This window comes from Drosophila mauritiana, chromosome 2L, assembly GCF_004382145.1.
Source record: "Drosophila mauritiana strain mau12 chromosome 2L, ASM438214v1, whole genome shotgun sequence".
In the NCBI taxonomy this organism is placed as follows: Eukaryota; Metazoa; Arthropoda; class Insecta; order Diptera; family Drosophilidae; genus Drosophila; species Drosophila mauritiana.
The window spans coordinates 19293435-19314888 of record NC_046667.1 but is presented as its reverse complement, the minus strand read 5'-3'; the positions used below and the strand labels follow the sequence as shown (position 1 = coordinate 19314888).

The following is a 21454-nucleotide window of genomic DNA, read 5'->3' as shown; positions in this document are numbered from 1 at the left end:
AAATGCCCGATATAAAAAACATAAGCAAACAGCAATATAAAATTCCATCTTAAAATATCCATAACTAAACACTGAAATGATTAAACATTCTCCATGTAAAATATTTATACTGTAGATTTTATTCAAATTAAAGTAGTTTTCATATATTTGGCATCCCTACATAATACACATTTTTCGAAAACAATCCCTTAAGTTTGTTAATCATTCAGGTAACAAACAATAAAGCAATATACTTAAATTTCCGAACTGTTTGCTTTAAAATTCCCAAGCGGTTCTAATCAATATTGAGTAAGGACTTACACCATGTTGAAGCGTAAGTTACTCTGGTTTCTCTTCAATTGTCGAATAAATCTTTCGCCTTTTACTAAAGATTTCCGTGGAGAGGAACACTCTAATGAGTCTAAACTCAATTTTTGTTGGGGCCTGGTTATTTATTTAACCGGGCCAATGATTAATAAATAAAAATAAAAGAAGTTCGAAGGGGGAAAATTCAACATTTCAGCTCGGCATACCGTTAATTTTAATTGAATTATTTTATATCTTTTTCTTTGTTTTGCCAAAGCCCAAGTATTCCGGGAAAGCATCTTCATCAATGCGGGATTGCTTTGCATAAATAACGCATAAATTGAGAAGATCCAAGAAAAGGCCAGCAATCCAAATCTGTGCTACATGCTCGGCATTGACAAAAAGTAGGCTAAGCGTAAAAAATGAAATATGTTTGGGGTCATGGGTCGCCTTGGAATTACATCTGCTTAGTTCATAAAAGGGAAACAAGCCACCGACGTTAGTCTCTAGAGTTAAACCGACGTTACGCATCGGAAAATCTGAACTTTGTGAGGGTCATTCCTTTTTTTTGTATTTATGTGTGTGTCCAGATTGGCTTTATGCCACAGGAGCAACCAAAAAAGGACCGGTTGAAGTTTTTCGAAAGCCAAAACTAGCAAAGTTGTAAATTTACATAGAAGTTAAAGGTTTCCGTTTATCCGATTCTCTCCTCCTGTCGAACTTGAACTATGAAAACACAAAAATCCAGCCGAAGGAAAAGTTTCCAGTCGCATAAACATAAATTGCGACAGTAATTTTCGGTCAGGAACATTTCGGGAATTTTCCCGCATTCACACACAACCAGTCCATTTGCATGCACAGAAATACAGGATGGTGGTTATTGTAATTTAGCTAGAGAGTAGGCTAAATGGGAGTTAACATTAAGTTTAATTCGTCTAATGCCCATGAACCCTTTTCGAGGGTTGAGTGTGTGATTCCGAATGGCTTAAATTAATGGTTGAGCAAAATAGTTTTACACGATGATTTGCCATTTCTGTGGGAATCTCATAGCCTCTTTAAGCCTGCAGTTAGTTATCCCAAGGATGGCCATTTAACGATTATGACCCATCAAGATTAGAGTTTAGTGTCCTTTCATTAACGCACATTAATGAGATGATGAGCTCAGCACTGTTTTAAGAGAGCCTGCTCATTATCAACTTAAGACTAATATTCGAATGTATTTTTAATGGCCCTCTCGGGCTTCCAAAAATTGCCGTAGTGGACGGTATTTCACGTCCCCATGGCGGGGTATTGGTTAAAGTTTTCAACTAGCAATAATCGCACCTCAGTAGAACTTCATTGGTTACGATATCGCCTCTGCGCAAAGATAACTTTCAAACCCAAATCAGTCCCTATTCCATCCAGAGTAGGCCAGAACGAATTGGGAATTATAAGCGAGTTAAGGATGAACCCTCGCACGATAAAATGTTGCATACTTTCCATGCAGATCCTACTTGAATGGTAGTTACTACCTGACTTTTAAAGGAAGGGAGGGCAAATGCATTTAAGGGGTGAGTTTCGGTTTATCGTATGTATCGTGTATATTAACACGAAATAAAAATCGAATGCTAGATAAAACCATTAAAAAAGGATATTATTTGGCTTAATCATTAATAAATACTGCTTTCAAGCGGTAAATGCCCATTGCTTATGTTTTACAACATAAACGTTAAATCTACTAAATCTACAACTCTCTTCGTTCATTTAAATTTCCATTTCGTCTGCATTTTAGCGACCCATTCGAAATACAATTAATGAAAAATTCAGAGCCTAGCGTCGCAAGGACTCCGAGGAGTGGGATGAAGAACGGGGCACAAGGTTCCTTGAGGTCATGTTCGCCTACTCTAAAATGCTAAATAGCCACTTTTGCGGCCGGGCACGACAAACTTTGTGTTTTTTCCTTAGCCTTCGACTTCTATCGTTCCTCGTTCCTCTCTCCTCCGCGCCTGTGTCATAAAAAATTGAACAAGTTTGCCTAGGGAAGCCAAGTGCGATGAGGATGTGGATGTGGATGAGGATGGGTACCACCTATTCACCGCCCCGGGGTGGCAGAGACAGCGACGACAATACCGGAAATCCGTTTCATGACAAATGCGTCACATTGTCCTGGTGTCCTGGCTGAGTGTTAAGAGCCGTGGCCACCCTCCCTTCCGGCTGCGCTCCTCGACGATCCGCTCCTGCAGGCAGTGAAATTCCTTCAATGCCAGCACGTGACCTGGCCCATAAGAGAGCACAGCAAATGTGGCTAAGAGAACGCCGACATTGACATTGGGATTGGGGAGAGCAAAACAGGTCGCAGGCGCAGGCGCCGCTCTCGAAGGACTCGCAGCATTTCCATCTACGTGCCGGCATAACTTTGGCATTTTAATGAGAAATCCATATTTATGTTGTTTGTTTTGCCAAAAAAAAGTGGCAAAAAAGGAAACTTCCAAGCGGGCAGCATATGCGGCGAAAAGTGAAATTTCCTTCGTGGGAGGTTGTGCTGAGGCATTTCTGTAATCATTTTTAATGGGCCGCGGCGTCTGCGGGTATATAGAGCGTCATATGGTCGCTGTTTCCGTTCGTATCGCAGACTGTTCAGATACCCGACCATTAGCCAAAACCAGAAAACAGTTAATGGTATTTGGGCGGAAAGGAATGGCAATTGGGAGCAGAGACCAATACTCTAGATTCGTGTTACAGTCTTTAACAGAATTACCAAGAGCATAGTAACCATTCACAACAATAGAAATGCTTTGCTTACTTAAAATGAGATTAATAAATAAACACTTTAAATATTTAATAATATATGTCTTTCAAGATCTTAATCTTGATTTAGAGGAAATTAAAATAAAAGAAGAAATGATACAATGGATCTGGATACCTAGGTTTCTGTACTGTCTGAATCCCACTACTACTGACTTTCTCACGGAAGGGAAGGACCCAACCATCCGTGTGATCCCACATGACGAGACATTTTAACTAAGCCACGTTCGCGACTTGTCACAATGGAGCCATAACGTTATCATTCCAGCGCAAAAGCCATAAAAATAGCGGCTTAAATAGTAGCAGCCAGGAAACACGTCCCGAATGAAAAGAGGGATGCAATTGCCGGGGAAAAGTCCACTTCACACATTTTGCTCTAGCGGTCTTTTTCATCCGACTTTAATACTAGAGGAGCAGCTCTAGCGAAACAAAAAAGTTATGTTTTTATTGTGCAAATAAAAGCACGCGGAAACTACTTAATCAAGTTTCAGAGACGAGGACCGCCCTTCATCCGCCCCGGTTTATGTCCATCCCGTTTTTACCCGGCTCCAAAGGAATCCGGAAGAGCCGCGTTCTCCGCGAGGGAAAACAAAACAAACCCAACTGAGGAATAAAAAGCAACAGCAGCCAGTTCAACTTTCCCGACGTTGTTTTTAGCGATTTTACTCCAGGGTGACGGGCGGAGAAAGTGCGGGAAAATTCGGGGAAAGTGGTCGCGGGAAGAGGCGAAGCTGAGACAACATGCAAACCAAAACAAATGGGATATGAAAAGTAACACTGCTCTATTTGGCCGAATAATAGATGCTCTTTGAAATATGTAGAAATATTTAAAGACCTTTAATTCAAGATAGAGCTGATTGTTGGGATATGTTAAAAACATTATAGAACATGTCATAAATGGTATAACTTAAATATTAAAAGGATTGACAAAGTTAGTTATAAATATTATTTGAACTAATTGTGAGCATCCGAAAATACTAAGATGCAAAAGAAAAATCTACTTAATACATCAATGAGAATTTATTATATTCAAATTATGCTTCAAATATTTAAATAAAAGTAAATATCGCAAGAGAGTAAATATTCTTTCAGAGACCAGTCGCTTCTTGATTCCCCCAAGAACACTTTCCATTAAGCTATTTCTTCGCTAATTGCTCAATCTACCCGAATTCCTTGAGCAACCCTTTGGTAATAGCGCAACTACCCCCTTTAGCCCATTCTCCCCGGCGACAGAGTATAACAATTTGCCCAAGGAATGTTTCCCAGCGAGTTGAGTTCAAAATTTATGACAGCAATTAGCGGGACAGTAGGCGTGTCTTGGGGGTTGCTCCCAGGCAGGCAGTGTCCAAAAAACACGGAAAACTCTTCAATTAATTTGCCGAACTCCACTCGAAAAACACACAGCAAAGCGACGGAGCACATCAATCCAGTCGAGGAGCAAGTCAAACGTAAGGTCTCCATTCGGACGACGTCCTGGCCCCCAGATCCCCGCTATCCTGGGTGTGAAAAATCACCAGGATAAGATAGAGCCCGGGGAACGCCCACAAACCTGGTCGCGTGCCAAGCTCCTTCGGGTCGTAAATTGTTCGTTTCATTTTTAATTATCGCACTTGAGTTGTATTTTTTAATGCCAGCCAGCAGGCGATTCGACTTCGACTTAAATGGCAAGGAAATGGGAGGCAGGACCTCATGGAGTAAAAGCTTACCTGAATCGTTTCCGTGGCGGAATACTTTCGATTGTAGTCGACGTGATGGAGGTTCGGCATGTTTGCTCACAGTTCACTGATAATGACTATGGATAGAGCTACTTAACACGTGTCCTTGGGCTGGTGGGTGGTGGCACTTCCGGTTCCCGTTCCCAATCAAGATATGCCAGTTTATGAGGCATTTGTGTTAATTTTCGTTGTCGTTCCACTTTTTTTTGCCTCTTTTCCCGTCGTTTGCTCTTCTGTAAAACGAGAGAGTGGGCAAAGTTGGTAAGTTGAAGTTGGAAAAGTGTAAATTACTTCGAGCAATCTGCAGACTTCTTCATGCTCCCCACCCCCTTCCGATCCCCCTTGGGCATTTGTTTACTCATGTCGATATTGTTAATACGCCACGTGTTCCACAGCGGGATGCGTGTAAGTCAGGGATACATGCGAACGCATACTCGGGGTGGTCCATGGACGACTGGGCTTACGGATTTATTGCCAAGTTTACGCTACGTGCTTTGACTAAATTTATAAGCCGAGAACGCACAAAGAATCGAGCAATGGCCCAAAGGCACTGGCAGAAACAAATAGTAGGCACGCACACACAAATATGTACTTTGCAAAGACATTCGAAGTTCGAATACAGCTGTATCCAAGCAATTAGGAGCGGTTACAGGACTAAACGATGCCAAGCTTCGTCTTCAGTTTAATCAATAGCTTAAAATGCAGTCATCTTTAATCATAGCTCCAGTTTAAGAAAAAGCTAACTTAGGCTCAACGTTTACTAACTTACTTTATATATAGAATCTTTATAAAATGAGTAAAAAATTTTAAGTATTTTCTTTATTTAAAATAAATTTCTATTTCACACAATTTCTGGTCCTTTGCTGTGCGCAAATGTATTTAAATCTTACAAAATTTATCTTTTATGTGTATTTTTTATGTATGTGTAGAAACAAATAGCCAAGGATTGCCAAAAGCAAACTTTCCGCTAAGCTGCTCAACCTTCTCTGCTTGGATACTTCAACTGCTTAAGCATTCTTCATCATGACTAAGACGCTTCAAAAAAACTAACCAATAATTAGGCAGTATCCTGGTGAAGCCTTGAAAGGCCAGCATCGTAGCTACAGGGCTAATTGACTTTTGTGGCCGTCATAAATGTCATAAAAGTTGACACACAAAATAAGGTCGATAAACAAAGTAATATCCATGGTGAAGGAGTGAGGGGCGAGCTACAGCTGTAATTTCGTAATGCCCATTAAGTTTTATGCGTAGACAGGCCGAAATTTACGTCAAAATCAGCTCAGATACATTTGGTCGTAAAGTGAATGTTATGCTTTCGATTTCTATAACCCCATAAAAGTTGGCTTGAAGAAAACTTGTTGACTGCCGCGTGAGGTTGCCACAAATTCATTATAAGTAGGGGTATAAAATTTCGAATCGGGTTAGACAAAAATGCATAAAAAAGATAGCTTAGCTTACTAACTGAATTAACTTCATTTGAGTACCACTTTAATCTCACATTAAACAGAGTTAGAACTTCCATTAAAAAGGAAAAATTTAATTTTCAAGATGCAAAAAGTCATTAATAACATATATATTTATATTTAACAAAGTGTGTAACAAGTTCCAGGCGGCATTAACAATATATCACGACTCTCTCGGCAGTGCTTTAAAATTAATGATGCACTTTGCTGGCTGGACCCGTGAACGCGACAACTTTAATCGCAGAGTGCAGAGTGGTTTGGTGGGTCCAGCCATTTCACTAATTACGCCCAGAACAACATCCATGTTTGCCCTCCAGTGGGGGTCCATTGGGCCAGGATGTGGAGCTGAGGCACCGCCCAAAATCTCTCCGCATGATGCATGACCAAAATTTATTAGCTGCTTATGGATTAGAAATGTATAGTGTTTGTGGGAGTGTGAATATTTGTGGGCTGTACGCAAATGTGTTGAGAACATGCTAATCGAGGAACACCCGGATGGCCAGGAGCAACAGGAAGTCAGACCCTCAAAGTCAAGCAGTGCAGCCCAAATTAAATTGTTAAATAATTGAGTTAGTCGAGGAAATTCCCCAATGCGGCCCAGGGCGCTTAAAGCCGTCGCATTGGTTCGGTGCAAATAACTTGGCCATACATCAATCGATTTACAACTGATTCAGGACTCGTGGCTGAGAGAGAGAGCGAGGTCCTGTCCCGTGTCCTGTGCTGTGTTGGCTAACAAAAAACAGCTTGAGTGCCAGGCAGCCAGTAAGCAGTCATAAATTATGCAGCGACACAGTCAAAGGACAACAGCCCAGGACATGGCACCCGACGGCAGGCATATGCAGTTGCATAGTCAAGCAGTTGTGTCCTGTTTCCAGGAGCCCGCCCATCACGGTCTATTAACTCCTCTAGAGAGCCAGAGCTGGAGAACCGAGAGCCGAACGCCAAATGGCTGAGCAGTTAATAAGAACAACTTGTGCGGGAAGCCGGAGGAGGAGCATTTTGCAGTGCAGCAGTTGCAAATTATGACAAAGTAGTGAAAAAGTGGCAGTGCCAGCAGGACAAGTTGAACGGGTTGAATGTGCCCCACGGCGTGGCAAAGGAGGTCCCAGAGAGGCTCCAACTTCTGAAGGAGTACGTACTACATAAGAACAAGTATACTATACTATGCCACATAGTTTCAATTAAGACACTGCGGCTGGCAAGGCACAGCCATTTGGAAATTGCAGTTGAAAGCCAGTGGAATAGGATCAAAGTAAATTCATTCTAATTACACTGTGCCCTATCTTTACTTTGAAAAAAGTAATTACCCTAATTTTAAGTTAATTACTAACAAAGAATTAAATATGTCAAATAATGAGTTTTAAGCTATAGTAGCATAATATATTTTATTCTAATTCTCAGATAAATAAAGGGAATTTACATCCCACTTTAAAAAATATACAAAAGTGATTGCTGGCCTTTTTAACCAACCCATTTTATGATAATCCTATTAGGGCCTATTAAAAACTCCATTTCGTTGACAGGAAATATAATTATAATCAACTTTTGTGCATAATTTTGGCTAATCGGATTACCACATTCGGAAGTGTTCAAAATATTTAAGCTCCTAATTGTTTGTAAAATAAAATAAAGCAAAGGGATGAATGGGAAAAACTAGCAAAGTTGCCATTTGTCACCCTTAAGCCCACTCAAATTTTGAGACAGCACAACATTTCCATTATCTTTTTGGCCACATTTGCTACTTCAAGAAGTTACCAACTTCACATCCTAGTCACAATTACTTCGAAAAACACAACTGTGTTGGCCTGGAAAACTAAAAGAAAGGAGTGGGAACAGGCAACAGTTGTAACTGGGGAAAGCCCAACAGGTTGAGGAAAAGCAGACGCCGATGTTAATTACAAAATGTCCCCGCAGTTATGACAATTCGCGCAGCCCCATCCATTATCCTTTACCGTTGTTCGGGGACACTAACTTCGTCCTTCTGCATACGGCAAATTTGACAAACGGGCAAGGATAGCAACAAAAATTAAAGAACCTGATGAAGTTAGCTGTTTGCTTTGCGGTTTAATTAGATTTAAAAATACTTTCCGACAAAGTTCAGATCATTTGTCAGCCGCAGTTATTGCCGCAAGTACGGCAAAATACAAAAAAAACTCAACTGAAATTCTTCGCCTCCGAAAATTCGAACAAAAATCAATAATTGAGAAGGCAGCCAGACAAAACCAAAAATACAAACCGACAAACAAGTCGATGTGAAATGCGGCCGTAACAACAATAAAAATTGATGGTTATCCCTGAAAGAAGTGAAACAATCAGCAATAAAAACAAAATATAAAATGGGAGCAATTCGGAAGCTTCAGATACCCTAGCAAAAAATCAAGTTAACCAGAAAATACTTTGTAAATATATTTAAGTTCTGTTTAAAGTATCTTCAGTTATATTATTTTAAACAAAATCTCTTGAAACATGGGTAAAAAACATATTTTTATAATTTTTTGGGATACAAACAGTTCTCTGATGATTAAAGATATAAGGTGAAAAGTTTCTGATAAGGGAAAATCAAAAGATAACCCGAGTTTTCCGCTTCCTCGAATCATCGCACACATCCGCAGAATTTTCGTGTTGGCAAGTAATTGCCGCTTTGTGTACTTTTAGGCCTCAGAAAGGCGCTGAAATAGCGTACTTGGCATAAAATGCGAGGGCGTTTAGCCTAATCCTGCAAGGACTTAGCACGGCTGTTAGGTGTATCAAGCTGCTACTCGGAAATTTGAGGCAGCTGAAGGTTGGGGATTCTGGGAAATTTGGGGTGGAGCCAAGGAGCAAAGTTGCCAGCGCGGCATTCAAACTTGCCAAAGACCGAAAAGGGCCATCTGCGATTTTTAATTCAAGAGTAAGGCAGTTCAAGAGTCCTTGGCAACGAATGTGTGATGCTCTTTCAAGCTAAATTAGAAGTCATATTTAAGTGGATTTATTAAGAAGTCTTTTCCAATGGAAAAGAATTGAGTTGAAACAATTTAAAACTTGAAAGTAAGCTACAATCTGCATCCTTGCCTAGCTAAAGGACCTAAAAATTCGAAAGGGTATTGAAACAGGTGTACAAGTAGCACCAATAATAAGGCAAGCATAACCATAAAAGCACAAAGGCCCCAAACTCGCATTTTGGGGCTCAAAATTCGAAAAAGGCCAAAACGAGCTGAAATTCAAATAGAAAAGAAAACACTCGAAATTGAAGTGCTGGCGAACAAGGATGCAAGGATGCGAGCCCAATGTTACCCCACTTGTTTACGCTTGTAGTGCTTTGATTGAATTTTTTCGAGGGAGGAAAAGAGCAAATGGGAAGGAAAAGCAACAATCTGCCGGGCCAACAAAATTATAGAGGCTCTGCCAACGGAAAAAGTCGCAAAAAGTACAAAATTCGGAGAGTGGCCATCCGCATCCAAGTTTGGCTGCTGTCCATCGGCAGGTGGACAAGTGGGCATATCTCGCCGCTCCTTCAAACGACGAGTCCTTTCTATGGGAATGTGCAGTGGGAAAATCCGAATCAAAATGCGCGCAAAATGGAGGCCAAATGGGGTTACAGAAACACAAACGCTGTCAATTCCCATGAGGGCCATGGTATCAGGCTTTAAAACAGTGGGCCCAATCTGCACATTACTTGATCACTTTGAATGGCCAAAGTTAAATGATATTGTACCCTTAGCTTCACTCTATTTAAAGTTATTGTTTTAAACAATCTGCCTCTACTTATTTATTTTTCGTTTTACTAATTCAATGGAAGAACCCATAAAAATTAAGTTTATAGTTTACTTTATAAATATGTATAGTTTAAATTAAAATGACCCATTGTCCACTTTTAGTCCTGGGGAAACCCGAGAGGAGGAGCACTCGCTTCAAATGACAGCGGTTGGAATTGAAGTTGGCAAAATGTTGTTCGAGGGTGGATTTTAAAATGCAAACACACTCGATGCAGGAGCTTGGGGGACGGACGGGGGTAGCCACAGGTAGCGGGGAGGGGGCTGGGATCCCGGAGAGTCGGCGACCCGTGGCATAGCCTTACATGCCACCAGTGGTGGTGGTGGAGTCCCAACACGTGTCCTGCCTTTTGGCCTGTGTCCTGGGCAGCTGCCAATGCCACGGATTGCCACAATTTATGTTTATCCTGTTTTTGGCTCGAGTCGAAAATCAAAACAGCCAAGAAAGCCAAAGAAACCCAAAGAAACTTATCTCGAGGCAGTTAAATCAAGAGCGCTTTCCCATCGCGTGCCAATGAAAATGGGCTGGGAAAATCTGCGGGATGGGGCTAATAACCAAAGCTAAAGCTAAACAGTAGCGGAAATAATTTTATTACACTTGGCATGCTATTTGCATTAACAAGCAGACCATAAAAGTCGCCTGAGCAACGGATGAACGCACTTTTCGTTTGGCTCTCCGGTGGCCTAAATATTTATGTCACTCAAAGTGCTAATGAGAAAAAGGTCAGGAATGTTTTCCATTTCCCAGCCAAGCAGAAAATTATGTTAAACGGAAAGAAAGTATAGAAATTAGCTTTTAAAGATCAGACGATGGTTTCTGTGGGCTTAAAATTGTGTCGTCCTTCCTTAAATTTTAGAAAGTATGATGTTTTACTAGGGAATTTACTCTGTGTATCACACATAAATGTAATTTAAAGTTGGTCCTGCCTTTAAGGGATTACCAAGGCAAATATCGTCTAGCCATGTTGCTCGAATTTCAATTCTACTCATATTTTATTTACAGTAAGTGGCAGGACGTAGAAGCCATGGCTAAGCAGAGTATTCTGTAAAATGAAAATGGATTTATGCGTCTTTTGATAACTAATTCCCTTTGGGCAGCCGTCAACAAGCAGATAAACTGCTAGGCAACCTAAAAAATATGGCAAAAGTAGCCAAACTCTTGCTCAGCGGAGAGAAGTGGAATGGTGTCCTTAAAGGACTTTCGGCGATATTGCGTCAGGCAACTTTGACTCGTATTAGGTCGGCATTAAATGAAAACGAAAGAATTTTCCCATTCCGTCCTATGACATACACCCACTCCCACCCATCCTGTCACAGTTAAACGCCTGTCAAATGTGTTCGAAAAAATGGGCGAAAACAATTTGAGGCAATCAGCTGGCAGGAGTACGTGACTCACTCTTTTCCAGACTTGTGCCCAGAATCTACACTTTGACAAACTAGGCCACAATTATATAATATAAAATGCAATATAATATTTACATTTAAGAAGGAATGCATAGGGATTGACTAGGTTGAAAGCATAATAATACTAATTTTCAACCATTTAAATATTCCTTTTAATTTTTGAAGGAGAATATCCTTTTCTAAGTGTACAGTTAGGGGCACAAAGAACTTGAGTAGTGCAAAATGCAAACATCTGCTGTCCAGTGGCCCCCACCCGTGACCAAGTCGGAAAACTGCGAAGATCTGGGGGACGCTGGTGGGGTGAGGGGTCAATGACCTGCGGCTCCTTTGACTGGATGCTAACGAGCACGTGAGGCAAGTGTACCGGAAAATGAGCTAATTTGTGCTGCGTTTCTTTTGGCCAGCTCCACCGGCCTCGTGTGAGCCCCCAGCTCCCCAGCGACCTCGGCAAGAAAAAGTCAAGAAATTCAATTGAGAACATAAATCATGCCCGAGACGAACATGCAGGACATCAGACAGGATGAACACGCAATCAGCTGTTTGTCACAAAGCATATCGAGGATGTGTTCGAGTGAGTGACTCTGTGGGTGGGTCACTGGCAGTTGGGGATCCCCTCGTGAGCGGGGGCATGTCAATCAAGCCACAAGCAGCCACGCGCACCCACAGCCTTGGCTGCACCACCACTACCATCCACCCATCCACTCGCTTGCATCCCAGGAGGCGGGATCTGAAGAGTAAGGACCCAAATCGGACCAGTCTCGAATCATGCTGTGGGTGTCAAGTTCAAGGCGGGTTATAACGACATTGCTGTACCCTACAAATAAAAAGATTTGGAAGAGGAGAAGCATTATCTGGAAATAAATGGGAGTTCATGGTTACCCATGAAGTCATAATAAGATTGAAAGGCTTATACACAAGTAGAACATTCAATAGGACCTTATAGTTTGAATAAAAGTATTGTTATATACTAAAAGGGTATCCAAGGTGCGGATTCAGTGGCTTCGATTTCATCGATGCCTCCTCATGGCATAGGCGATAATTTATTTAACAATGTGTGGCACAGAGAACTGCAGCCCGCCACTCGCACTCTACGTCCACCCGATAAACACTCGGTACTCTAGGCACCCCGTGTTTTTTGACACCCTACTTGCGGCAACACAAAATACTCGAGTGTTTTACCAACGTGGTGTTATTGTTACGAGTAAAAAAACCACCCGAGGCCTGCTGCGCAATCACCGTTTGGGTGAGTGGACGCACAGTCAACGATCGGCCGCACGTCATTTTTTGTATGCGGGCTGCAGTTCTCTGGTCATTTTTTGTACGCCTAAAATTTGTATGGGTGGAAGCGTGACGGGTATAAGAAATGAAGGGTAAAAGGGAATACCCAAGAAAAATTTCGTGCTCATGTCTTTGCTCTTCAATGGGTGCCACCCGTTTCGAATCATTGCCTTATTAATTTTTCACACGTCGCTAGCTGAATACTCTACTGACAAATAATCTTACATAAAGTCATTTTTGAAATTAATTTTGTGACATTATGTACATAGATTCGGCTATTAGCATTATTACTATTACTATTATTTTTACTAGAATCTATATTTAAATAATTATTATTTTTAATAATAATATATAATAAAATATATATAATATATAATAATATATATATATATAATAATTAAATTACATATATATATATATTAATAATATATAATATAATAAAATATAATATAATATATATAATTATAATAATATATAATAATAAGATGAAGGGCATATTTTACAAAGTATTCGACAAAGTCTAGAGCCACGCCGAAAGAATAGTGTGTAAACGTATGGAGTGTAAAACGTATGGAGTTACGCATCTTGTCTGTGACTCGCCTATCTACGAGACACACAAGTATTTTTGGAAACACCCGAGTATTTTTGGAAACACCCATGTGTTTAACGGTAAACCCATAAGTGTTTTTCTCACTCATCCCTTTTTAGGCAGTGTGTGATCGGCACCCGCGACGCAGAGCACCGTATTGATTCGGGTGCGCGCACAACGGGGTGTCTTGTCTGCATGTTCAGATTTATACTGTGTGTTTGTAAGTACCCGCGATGTGCGTGGCGGGTAGCACCCGCACACAAAATTGTAGGGTGTGAGTCGAGTGGTAAAAAAGTGCCACCCTTGCAGTTCTCTGGTGTGGCATGCGTTTTTCTCGGGGAGCCCGATCCGAAGCTTTTGTCCATTGAAATGTAAACGCTTTGGGATGTGTTATCCTGGCCAGCTGCGAGATGGCTGGCTGGCTGGCTGACTGACTGGCTGGGAAGCATTTGGCCCGGGGGCTAGAACAAAGGAGAGAATCGTTTCTATCTGCCACAGCATTCACTCCTTTATTTGCCAAGTGCAAATTGCAAAATGATATTAGAGGGGTGGATTCCCGGCTGCACCAAAGGGGGTTGGCCCCCTTTCCACGAAAAGTGGCAGGATGTCAGGATGGCAGAATGGCAGGGTGAAAGTGGAATGTGGAGAGTGGAAAGTGCGTCCTGGTCCGGCACCAGCCAAGCCGAGCAGCTCGTCCGTAATGAGCACGAACAAAATTAATGTGATTTGTGTCGAAGGGTGCAACGACTGTATTATCGAAGTGGAATATACAGGATAATGCAGGATAATACAGGAAGCCCAATAACGCTGGTATTGTGGCCGACAGCAGATTTCTATTTGCACTTGTAATTGGCGCGTTGGTCCGGGGAGCAATCCCCCCAACTCGTAATCCCTAACACTCCGCCCATTTTGGCTGCACAGTCATCGAGTTTAATGAATAATTGAGCACACACAATCCCCAAAATAAAAGTGAAAAATGTTGGATACGTGAAAATGCACGCATTTTATGGCTATTTCTGGCTGTGTTTCTCTTTTTATCAAATCAAATAAATTCGCCGTGTTTTATAAATAAATATTTTATCACGCGCATTTATCTTGAAATATGTACTATGTGGATTTTGTATTGATTTTTCAATGGTTATATTTTGGTTTAAAAGAATTTTCTAGATTTTATGCTTTAAAAAAGAACAACATTCATTATAATATCTAATATGTAAACTAAGAACAATGATTTGAAATTCATTAATATGTTTTTCGTTGCACTTAACTTATAAATTACACTTCTCCATCACCACCGTACATTTAATTCACAAAAATGAGGATGATTAATACATTATTGAAGTGACCACAGCACTTGACCGCTACAACTTGTCCCAAACAAAATGCATTATAATGATTTATGGGCGTGGGTCCGTAGCCAAAAAATCAACCCTCCGGACAAATTAACATTAACAAGGATATATGATGATAATGATGCTTCTCTCCAAGGCAGAGCCACCCAAAAAACAAAGCCTGTCAAAGCCACAAAGAGACACTCGACCCACGCAGATGCCCCGAGGTGTTTTCCCGACCAAGTTTAAACGAAAATTAAAACACCTACCCTCCCCATTCGATGGCCACGACCTTTCCGTCCCTTTTCCCTTCCTGAACTTGAAGCTAATCAAAAATGTTGCACAAAAGAGCGTAAGAAAAGGAGAGGAAATAAAGCTGGAGCTTCTTCGGTTACAACGAACTCACTGTACACTGCACTTTGTACTTTTAATTCCAGATTTAAATTTAATTCAGTATACTATATACAAAAACTAATGTATCAAAATACATCTAAAACAATTTTATTAATATTTAATGTATTTATTAATACTTTTTAGGTTTAATTTTTGGAATTGAAGTAAAAATTGCTAATAACGGATAATATATTTTAAAATGTTTATTTATCTTTAGTATGTTTCAAGCTATCCTCAACTTTTATATAGTTGAAATTACTATACCTTCTAAGATGCATATCATAAATACTTCTTTGAATATTTTCTTGCTGAACAAAAAACTAGTGCTACCCGAAGGAAATCAAAAATCGCAAATCTTTTTTTTTAACCAAAAGTGCAAAAGTTGTTTAAGCTGTTTTTTTTTCATCAAGACCAACAACCACAACCAGCGAAAGAAAGCATAAAAAATGTTTCCGAACTTGGATGGATACTTTTGGGTTGTCCTGGCAAGTCAGCGAACATTGTCGCCATGATTAGCATTTTATCAGCAGATCCTTTGGCTCATCATGCCGTGTTTCGGGACAAGCACTTGGCCATATTTATGGTAATTTAGTTTTGGCTGAGCTGCGGCAACAGCTGGCAATGTTTTAAGGAATGTGACGCCCCCCAAAAAATGAGTGGGAATACCCCATGGCTCACTCCCTTGGAGTGAACTGGTAGGCAAGTAGTACTTGCCACATGAGGAAGCTGCGTGTCACATAATCAAAACTGAGGCAGGCTCAACCTGCAGGGTGCTCTTTATGTTTTTATGTGCGGATCCCATTAATTTATTGCCGGAGACATTGAGACACCTCCAGCCGAACAAAAGGCGACATTATTATTTCATTATTATGCCAAACGCATCAGGATGCCCCACTCCCCCAAATGCACGTGGGCAGGCTCGAATTACATACGGTGGGGAGTCCACGGAGGATGCCTCCGCGGTGGAGGCTTTTCCGACGTGGCAGATGATTCATGCGATGGCAAATTTTCTGACGCCCGCCACATAAATAAAACAGGCTGCCCGGGGAGCTCAGACATACATATGTACGTATGTTTGGATAGTCCCCGGGTCAAAGGGCCCAGTTCAGAGGCTGTAATATTCACTCGTAAATATTTTTATAGGCACTAAGGCTTCCGCATCGGATGAACAAAGCGCGAAGAGTCCACACGGGCAGGTGCTCTGCGGAATTAAATAAATATTTGCCACGAACGGGCCACCTTTCTCTCTTTATTTGGGAAATTGTGGAAAAATCACGGGCCACATATCTCCTGTAACGCCTTTGTCATGAAGCATTTTATTAATTAAGTCCGTGTCCTTGATTTTTATTTGCCGTTTGGTATACCCACTTTGTGTAAACACAATCCTCTGTCATCATCAGGTTGCTCTTCAAATGTCGCAAATTCTAACAATGCAAGTTGACCGTGTCCTTCAAGGGATTTCAATTCCAGACCAGATTTTCAAAGACTTAAGACAGCTAAATTGTATCTAAACTCAACTATCTATCAGCGAATTCCTTATTACCAAATGTTGTTGATAAATATGTTAGCTAACATCAACATTCTAAACTAAAAATAAAAGTAATACAATTCCAATATATAGAAATAAGGCGAATATTATAACTTCAAAAATGATTATAACAATCATACAGTGATTTTCAGTCGAATAGTTGTCCCATAAATTCGCTATAACGATTGACTGCTTATTTGTTCCGCTCCCAATTTGTTCAATGCATTTCCAATTTGCCAAAATCAACAGGGTTAAATCCAATCCTGCAGGAGCACCCACAAACAACCCACCTTTGCGACGAACTTTCGACTCCTGCTGCTAATCCTTTCGTGCGTGCGCGTGTGAGTAAACCATTTAGCGCCAATTAAAACATAATTGCGGCTTTCGCGGATTGCGATCGGGCACTAAATCATTCTCGGGCCTATACGAGTTTCATTTTGGCAGGACGAGAATAGCGGCACACACACACAAACACACACGTCCTTCGAGGCACCGCAACAAAAGGCAAAAAGCGCGGGCGGAAACGCAAAAACACTTGGGCGCCATTCACGGTTTAATGGCTTCAATTCAATCCGAGACTGAGCTCACTTTAATCTTGTGGCACTGCTGGCGTTGATTAAAAACACAAGAACGCCGAAGTCGCCGCTTCTGGCCATCATTTCACTTTTAAGAACGTAATTCCGACGGCAGATTTTTGCCGGAAGTCTGGAGCACGGAAACCACCCGCGATGACAACCACACTTCGCCGGCTAAGAGCACTAACTGCCATTCCTGCGAGCTTCAACTTCTTTTGGGGACTTCATCCCTGGAGTGGCGGCTTTCGATCAGCTGATTGGGGGTAGAAGCACCGGAAGTGCCGGAAACGGGGATGAAAAGTATTCAAAATTGGCGGGCTTTCTAACTGTCGAGCATAGTAACTTCCTGTATAAATACGAAATACGCCATAAATGGCAAATACCCAATAAATGCATAACACTCAATCCAAAACAGAAATCTAAATCTTAGTTAGTAGTATAAAACACAGAGCTTGATAGTTTCAACCACATATAACTGTCACAGCCAAATTTTCAAATCTTTTCCTGTCAGATATCAAATGATTTCAAATGATTATCAACAGATAGCTTTAAATTATACAATTAAATCGAGTAATTAAGTTTACTTGTTTTACGAATTAAGGATTCTTTACGATAGTTTTGCAGTCTCAACCAATCCCATCTCTAACAGGTATTGTGAAATCCCAGAGTTGCAGATATCTTTTGGCACGCCCCGAACGGTCACACTGCGCGTCGCACATTTTTAATTGTTTCGCTTCGCCTTTCGTTGTTTGTCGTCTTCTGCGAATTAATCAAAATGCCAGCGGTTGTGCGAATCAAGCGACGCATCGACGAGGAGCCGCACACGGCATTTGTGCTGAACGGCAAGCGGCGGCGCCTCCACAACGATGAGAACGCCCTGGTTGACGCGGGAGCGGTGGCGGGAGCAACGGCATCAGACAAAGACGAACTGACCACCGTGCTCAAGTTTGCCGGCACGCTGGAGAAGCAGGTAGGATTGAGGGCTTAGAGAAGCAACCGTAGATATAATTTACATGCCCTTGATGGCCACTACTTTCTGTATATTGCTGTGGCTCAAAGGCACGCTGTAGGGAATCCTAATGTTGCTGATAAAAAGGTCAACGTCCTCATCTTTGAGATGCACAAAGATATGGGCTAGCTAATCTCTGCCAAAATGCACTCATTGAACTGATTTGTGTTTCCCTAATGAAATATATGTGTGCAATTTTAATAATGCTTATCAGTAGTAGTGATCTTTAACCTTAGTTAAAGGTACTGGCCTGTTATCTGTAAAGTGAATGCACATTTATCATAGCAAAAGGCCATTTCACAACCGCAATAAATAGTCGGTACTTTATAAAAGATAGCTCGAGCTTGGTTATTGGTAATGAATCTAAAATGTTTAAGAAATATAGTAAGTTTAATGCACTGTTTCTAACGTTGATTTGTATGCCTCTTTCCCAGGACGACTGTGCCACTCGTAAATTTGCCGCTGCCAGGCTGAACAAGGCCGCAGCCCGAGAGCTGGTTCAACAGCAGCGCTCCAATGATGCAGCCATTGCCAGTGCGCTGCGCAGAGATCGCCAGCGGCAGGAGGCCCAGGAGAACTCACGGGAGCAGCGTTTCCGGGTCGTAAACTGCCTGCGCAGCACGCTCGAAAACAGTGCCGCGGCAGCGGAATGCCCGGAGAGCCAGAGTCAGGAGTCCAGCAGCCACATAACCATCGTGGACATTGAATCGCAGCAACAGCAGACGGGCACTGAAAATGCAGCCGCTGAGAAGCAGCAGCAGCAGGAGATGACACCCAGCCAGGATCAGCAGCTGCCGGCCGATTCGGACGTGGGCTATGTTTACGATCTATATGTTCCCGAGAACGAGATGCAGGCGGCATATGTGGACATGATGGACGACAACTACTTAAGGTTTGTCATTCAAATTGAGCCACAGAAAACGTTGAGCATTACCAACTACTATATGTAATCGATCACCACTACACTTATGTACTATATGGAATATATATATCTAAGCGGTGTGTCTGTGTGTCGGTGCTATGGGCGTATCTGTGTGGGTGTGGCTGTGCGTGTGTCTGTGTTCGTTGTCCTCGGGCGCAGTCTCATACTTGCATATTATCCTTACCATCTAGACACGATTGCAATCACTACAGCTCAATAATACGATTCGTTCGTTCTCCATAAGGTTGTATTATCCGTTTAATTACTACAACAACTGCTACTGGTAAACAAGAAAAAACTGAATGGAGAGAGACAGACAGAGCCGCAGGCACTTAGGAAGTGTGAGGACAGGACACCCAACGCCGCACCCACGACAATAAAAAAGGACTGCAACTGGCAAATCACATCACTTATAGTTCATTACAGTCAGCATCTGACAAATGCCCAAAACTACCGATAAAACGTGGTTTTTACGAGATAAACATGGCATGATCTGAAAACTAATGATTCTGGAAGCTATTTATTTGATTTGTTACTGTGAGATTCCGTTCAATTCTAACACAATTATGTTATGCCATATTCCATTTATAAATATGTTAGATGAAAGCTTCTTAGTTTAAATAATGTATCATAGTTATGTAAAGTTCCCATAATTCCCTCTTGCCAAAGTTTTTAATAAAAATAAGATGTATCCTGCTAAAAACGCCCAATTAGTGTACTTTTCGGAATCGTTTTAGGCAAATGTCTCTCATTACCTTATGTTAATAGAATTAATTAGCTATTAGATTAGAATAATTTACCCCCACACACGAACACGCACACACCGCATTATTTGAAGAACAGCTCACCGAGCATTTTTCGTTTAGTTTCCGCCAGTTGTCAGTTGCCTTTTTTGTTCTTTTTCCATTCCGACAATAAAAAACGGATAACACTAGTGCCGAAGTCTAATTAAGTGCATAGTTTTAGTTTGTTTTGCTTTATTTCTGTTGGGGCCTAGCGTTGCCCGAAATCGAATATAAACTAAATAAAGAAACCCTCAAAATACGTGACAAACTTAGCTGTGTTTCAATTTGAAAGTGCTACGCGATCAAAGAATCGAAATAAACCCACTAATTATTTGGATTATTCCGCAGAGTGATTCCTGTGGGCGAGATTGTGCTAGAAGATTGCTACAACGACCAGGACGAGGACTACGACTCGGAGGACTCGAACCAGGAGAACTACTTTACCAATGATTACCCGGACGACGACGAAGCGGGCGCCATGGGTTCGGATGATGAGTTGTGTCGGCAAATGAACAAGTTTATGCTCGGTAAGATCTGGGTAAACTGTTTGCATAGATTCCGCTTCTGACTATGCATATGTTTCTTCCAGATGACGACGAGGATGAGTTTGCCAGCACCAGCGAAGATGATGACTATGCAGCCTTTCGCGATCCCTACGTGCACACGATCGACACTGAGGAAGACTCGTTTGTGGACGACGTGGACTTTTACAATGTCGACCGGGAGAGGGGCAGCGCCTATGAGCGCTACAAGCGAAGGATTCTGAAGGAGCTGGAGGGTCAGGAAGAAGAAGATGAGGATGATGATGATGACTCCTTTGCGAGCGCAGATGGCGAATGAGAGGTTGGAAAGCCAATTCATTCTTTCACCTTAAATTACTGGCTTTAAAAAATAATATAGTTACTTTAGCGTTTAATAACTAAAAAATTTAAGTTAATATACAATTTCTGTTTGCATACTTTGCTATATTTAAACTAACCTTCTTATCATCTATAACTTTTGCTGTCTTTCTTCTCAGTCTTGATGTGCTGAAGTTGAGGTTTCGGCGCACAGCCCTCCATGTAAAGGCGCAGCGTTTCCTCGTCCATCTTCTCATTTTCCTTGGGAGGCTTGTAGTCGGCCACGTGGTCGACCCTTAGTGTCCTATCGAGGATTTTGATGCCATTCAGGTTGTCCACGGCCAGCACTGTGGATCTCTGATCTTCGTAGCACAGGAAGCAGAAGCCCTGCAGAAGTTTAGACAGTGATTTTAATAAACATTCTAGAAAGGGAACCTAAGCACTATTGCATTACCTTGGACTTTCCCGTTTTTGAGTCTCGAATTAGATTGATGTTGACCACTTCGCCGTACTGCGAGAAAACGCAAACCAAGTCGCCCTCAGTTAGCGTATACGGAAATCCTGCCACGAAAATCCAGGCCGAGTCCTTGTACATGTCGTGCCAGCTCTTTTTTCCGCCATGTTGCAGTTCGTGTTCGCTCAGTTTGAGCACATTTTTCATATTTGTTAGCGGATTCATCTTCAAATCGTTTTATTTGTTTATGTTTTTGGGGCGGTGTGTGACTGCTTGATGCTAGCTAGGAAATACCATCGCCTGTTTTTCGATAACAAGCAAGCAGTGCATGCAGTATTTCAGTAATTA

The 21454-nt window shown here is 41.5% G+C and overlaps 3 protein-coding genes and 2 non-coding genes across 8 annotated transcripts in view; 2 read left to right on the top strand and 3 right to left on the bottom strand.

The window, feature by feature from the left end:
- Positions 1-4850, bottom strand: part of LOC117147746 (protein sickie) — a 154552-nt gene extending 149702 nt beyond the window's left edge. For both annotated transcript variants that reach the window (XM_033314771.1, XM_033314790.1), the window contains exon 1: positions 4776-4850. In XM_033314771.1, coding sequence (XP_033170662.1) covers positions 4776-4835 — 60 coding nt within the window. In that variant the 5' untranslated portion in view covers positions 4836-4850. The remainder of the gene's footprint in view (positions 1-4775) is intronic.
- Positions 319-443, top strand: LOC117135350. Its single transcript, XR_004459004.1, has one exon. It is a non-coding gene; the product is annotated as a U5 spliceosomal RNA (small nuclear RNA).
- Positions 1514-1653, bottom strand: LOC117135348. Its single transcript, XR_004459002.1, has one exon. It is a non-coding gene; the product is annotated as a U4 spliceosomal RNA (small nuclear RNA).
- Positions 4851-17767: 12917 nt separating the features above from the next.
- On the top strand, positions 17768-21091 carry LOC117145026 (RNA-directed DNA methylation 4). 3 transcript variants are annotated; one of them, XM_033310538.1, is made up of 5 exons: positions 17768-18067; positions 18541-18998; positions 20162-20340; positions 20403-20656; positions 20832-21091. In XM_033310538.1, the coding sequence occupies exons 1-4, from the start codon at positions 17873-17875 to the stop codon at positions 20651-20653; spliced, it is 1083 nt and encodes a 360-aa protein (XP_033166429.1). In that variant the 5' UTR covers positions 17768-17872; the 3' UTR covers positions 20654-20656; positions 20832-21091. The 3 variants fall into 3 exon arrangements, with proteins under 3 accessions (XP_033166429.1, XP_033166420.1, XP_033166437.1); XM_033310529.1 differs by lacking the exon at positions 20832-21091 and having other exon boundaries at positions 20403-20809; XM_033310546.1 differs by lacking the exons at positions 20162-20340; positions 20403-20656; positions 20832-21091 and adding an exon at positions 19273-20081 and having other exon boundaries at positions 17769-18067.
- On the bottom strand, positions 20709-21403 carry LOC117145046 (RNA-binding motif protein, X-linked 2). Its single transcript, XM_033310557.1, has 2 exons — positions 21107-21403; positions 20709-21039 (listed from the first exon to the last, which is right to left on the bottom strand). Exons 1-2 carry the CDS (start codon positions 21329-21331, stop codon positions 20800-20802), a joined length of 465 nt encoding a protein of 154 aa, XP_033166448.1. The 5' UTR covers positions 21332-21403; the 3' UTR covers positions 20709-20799.
- Between the last annotated feature and the right edge of the window lie 51 nt (positions 21404-21454).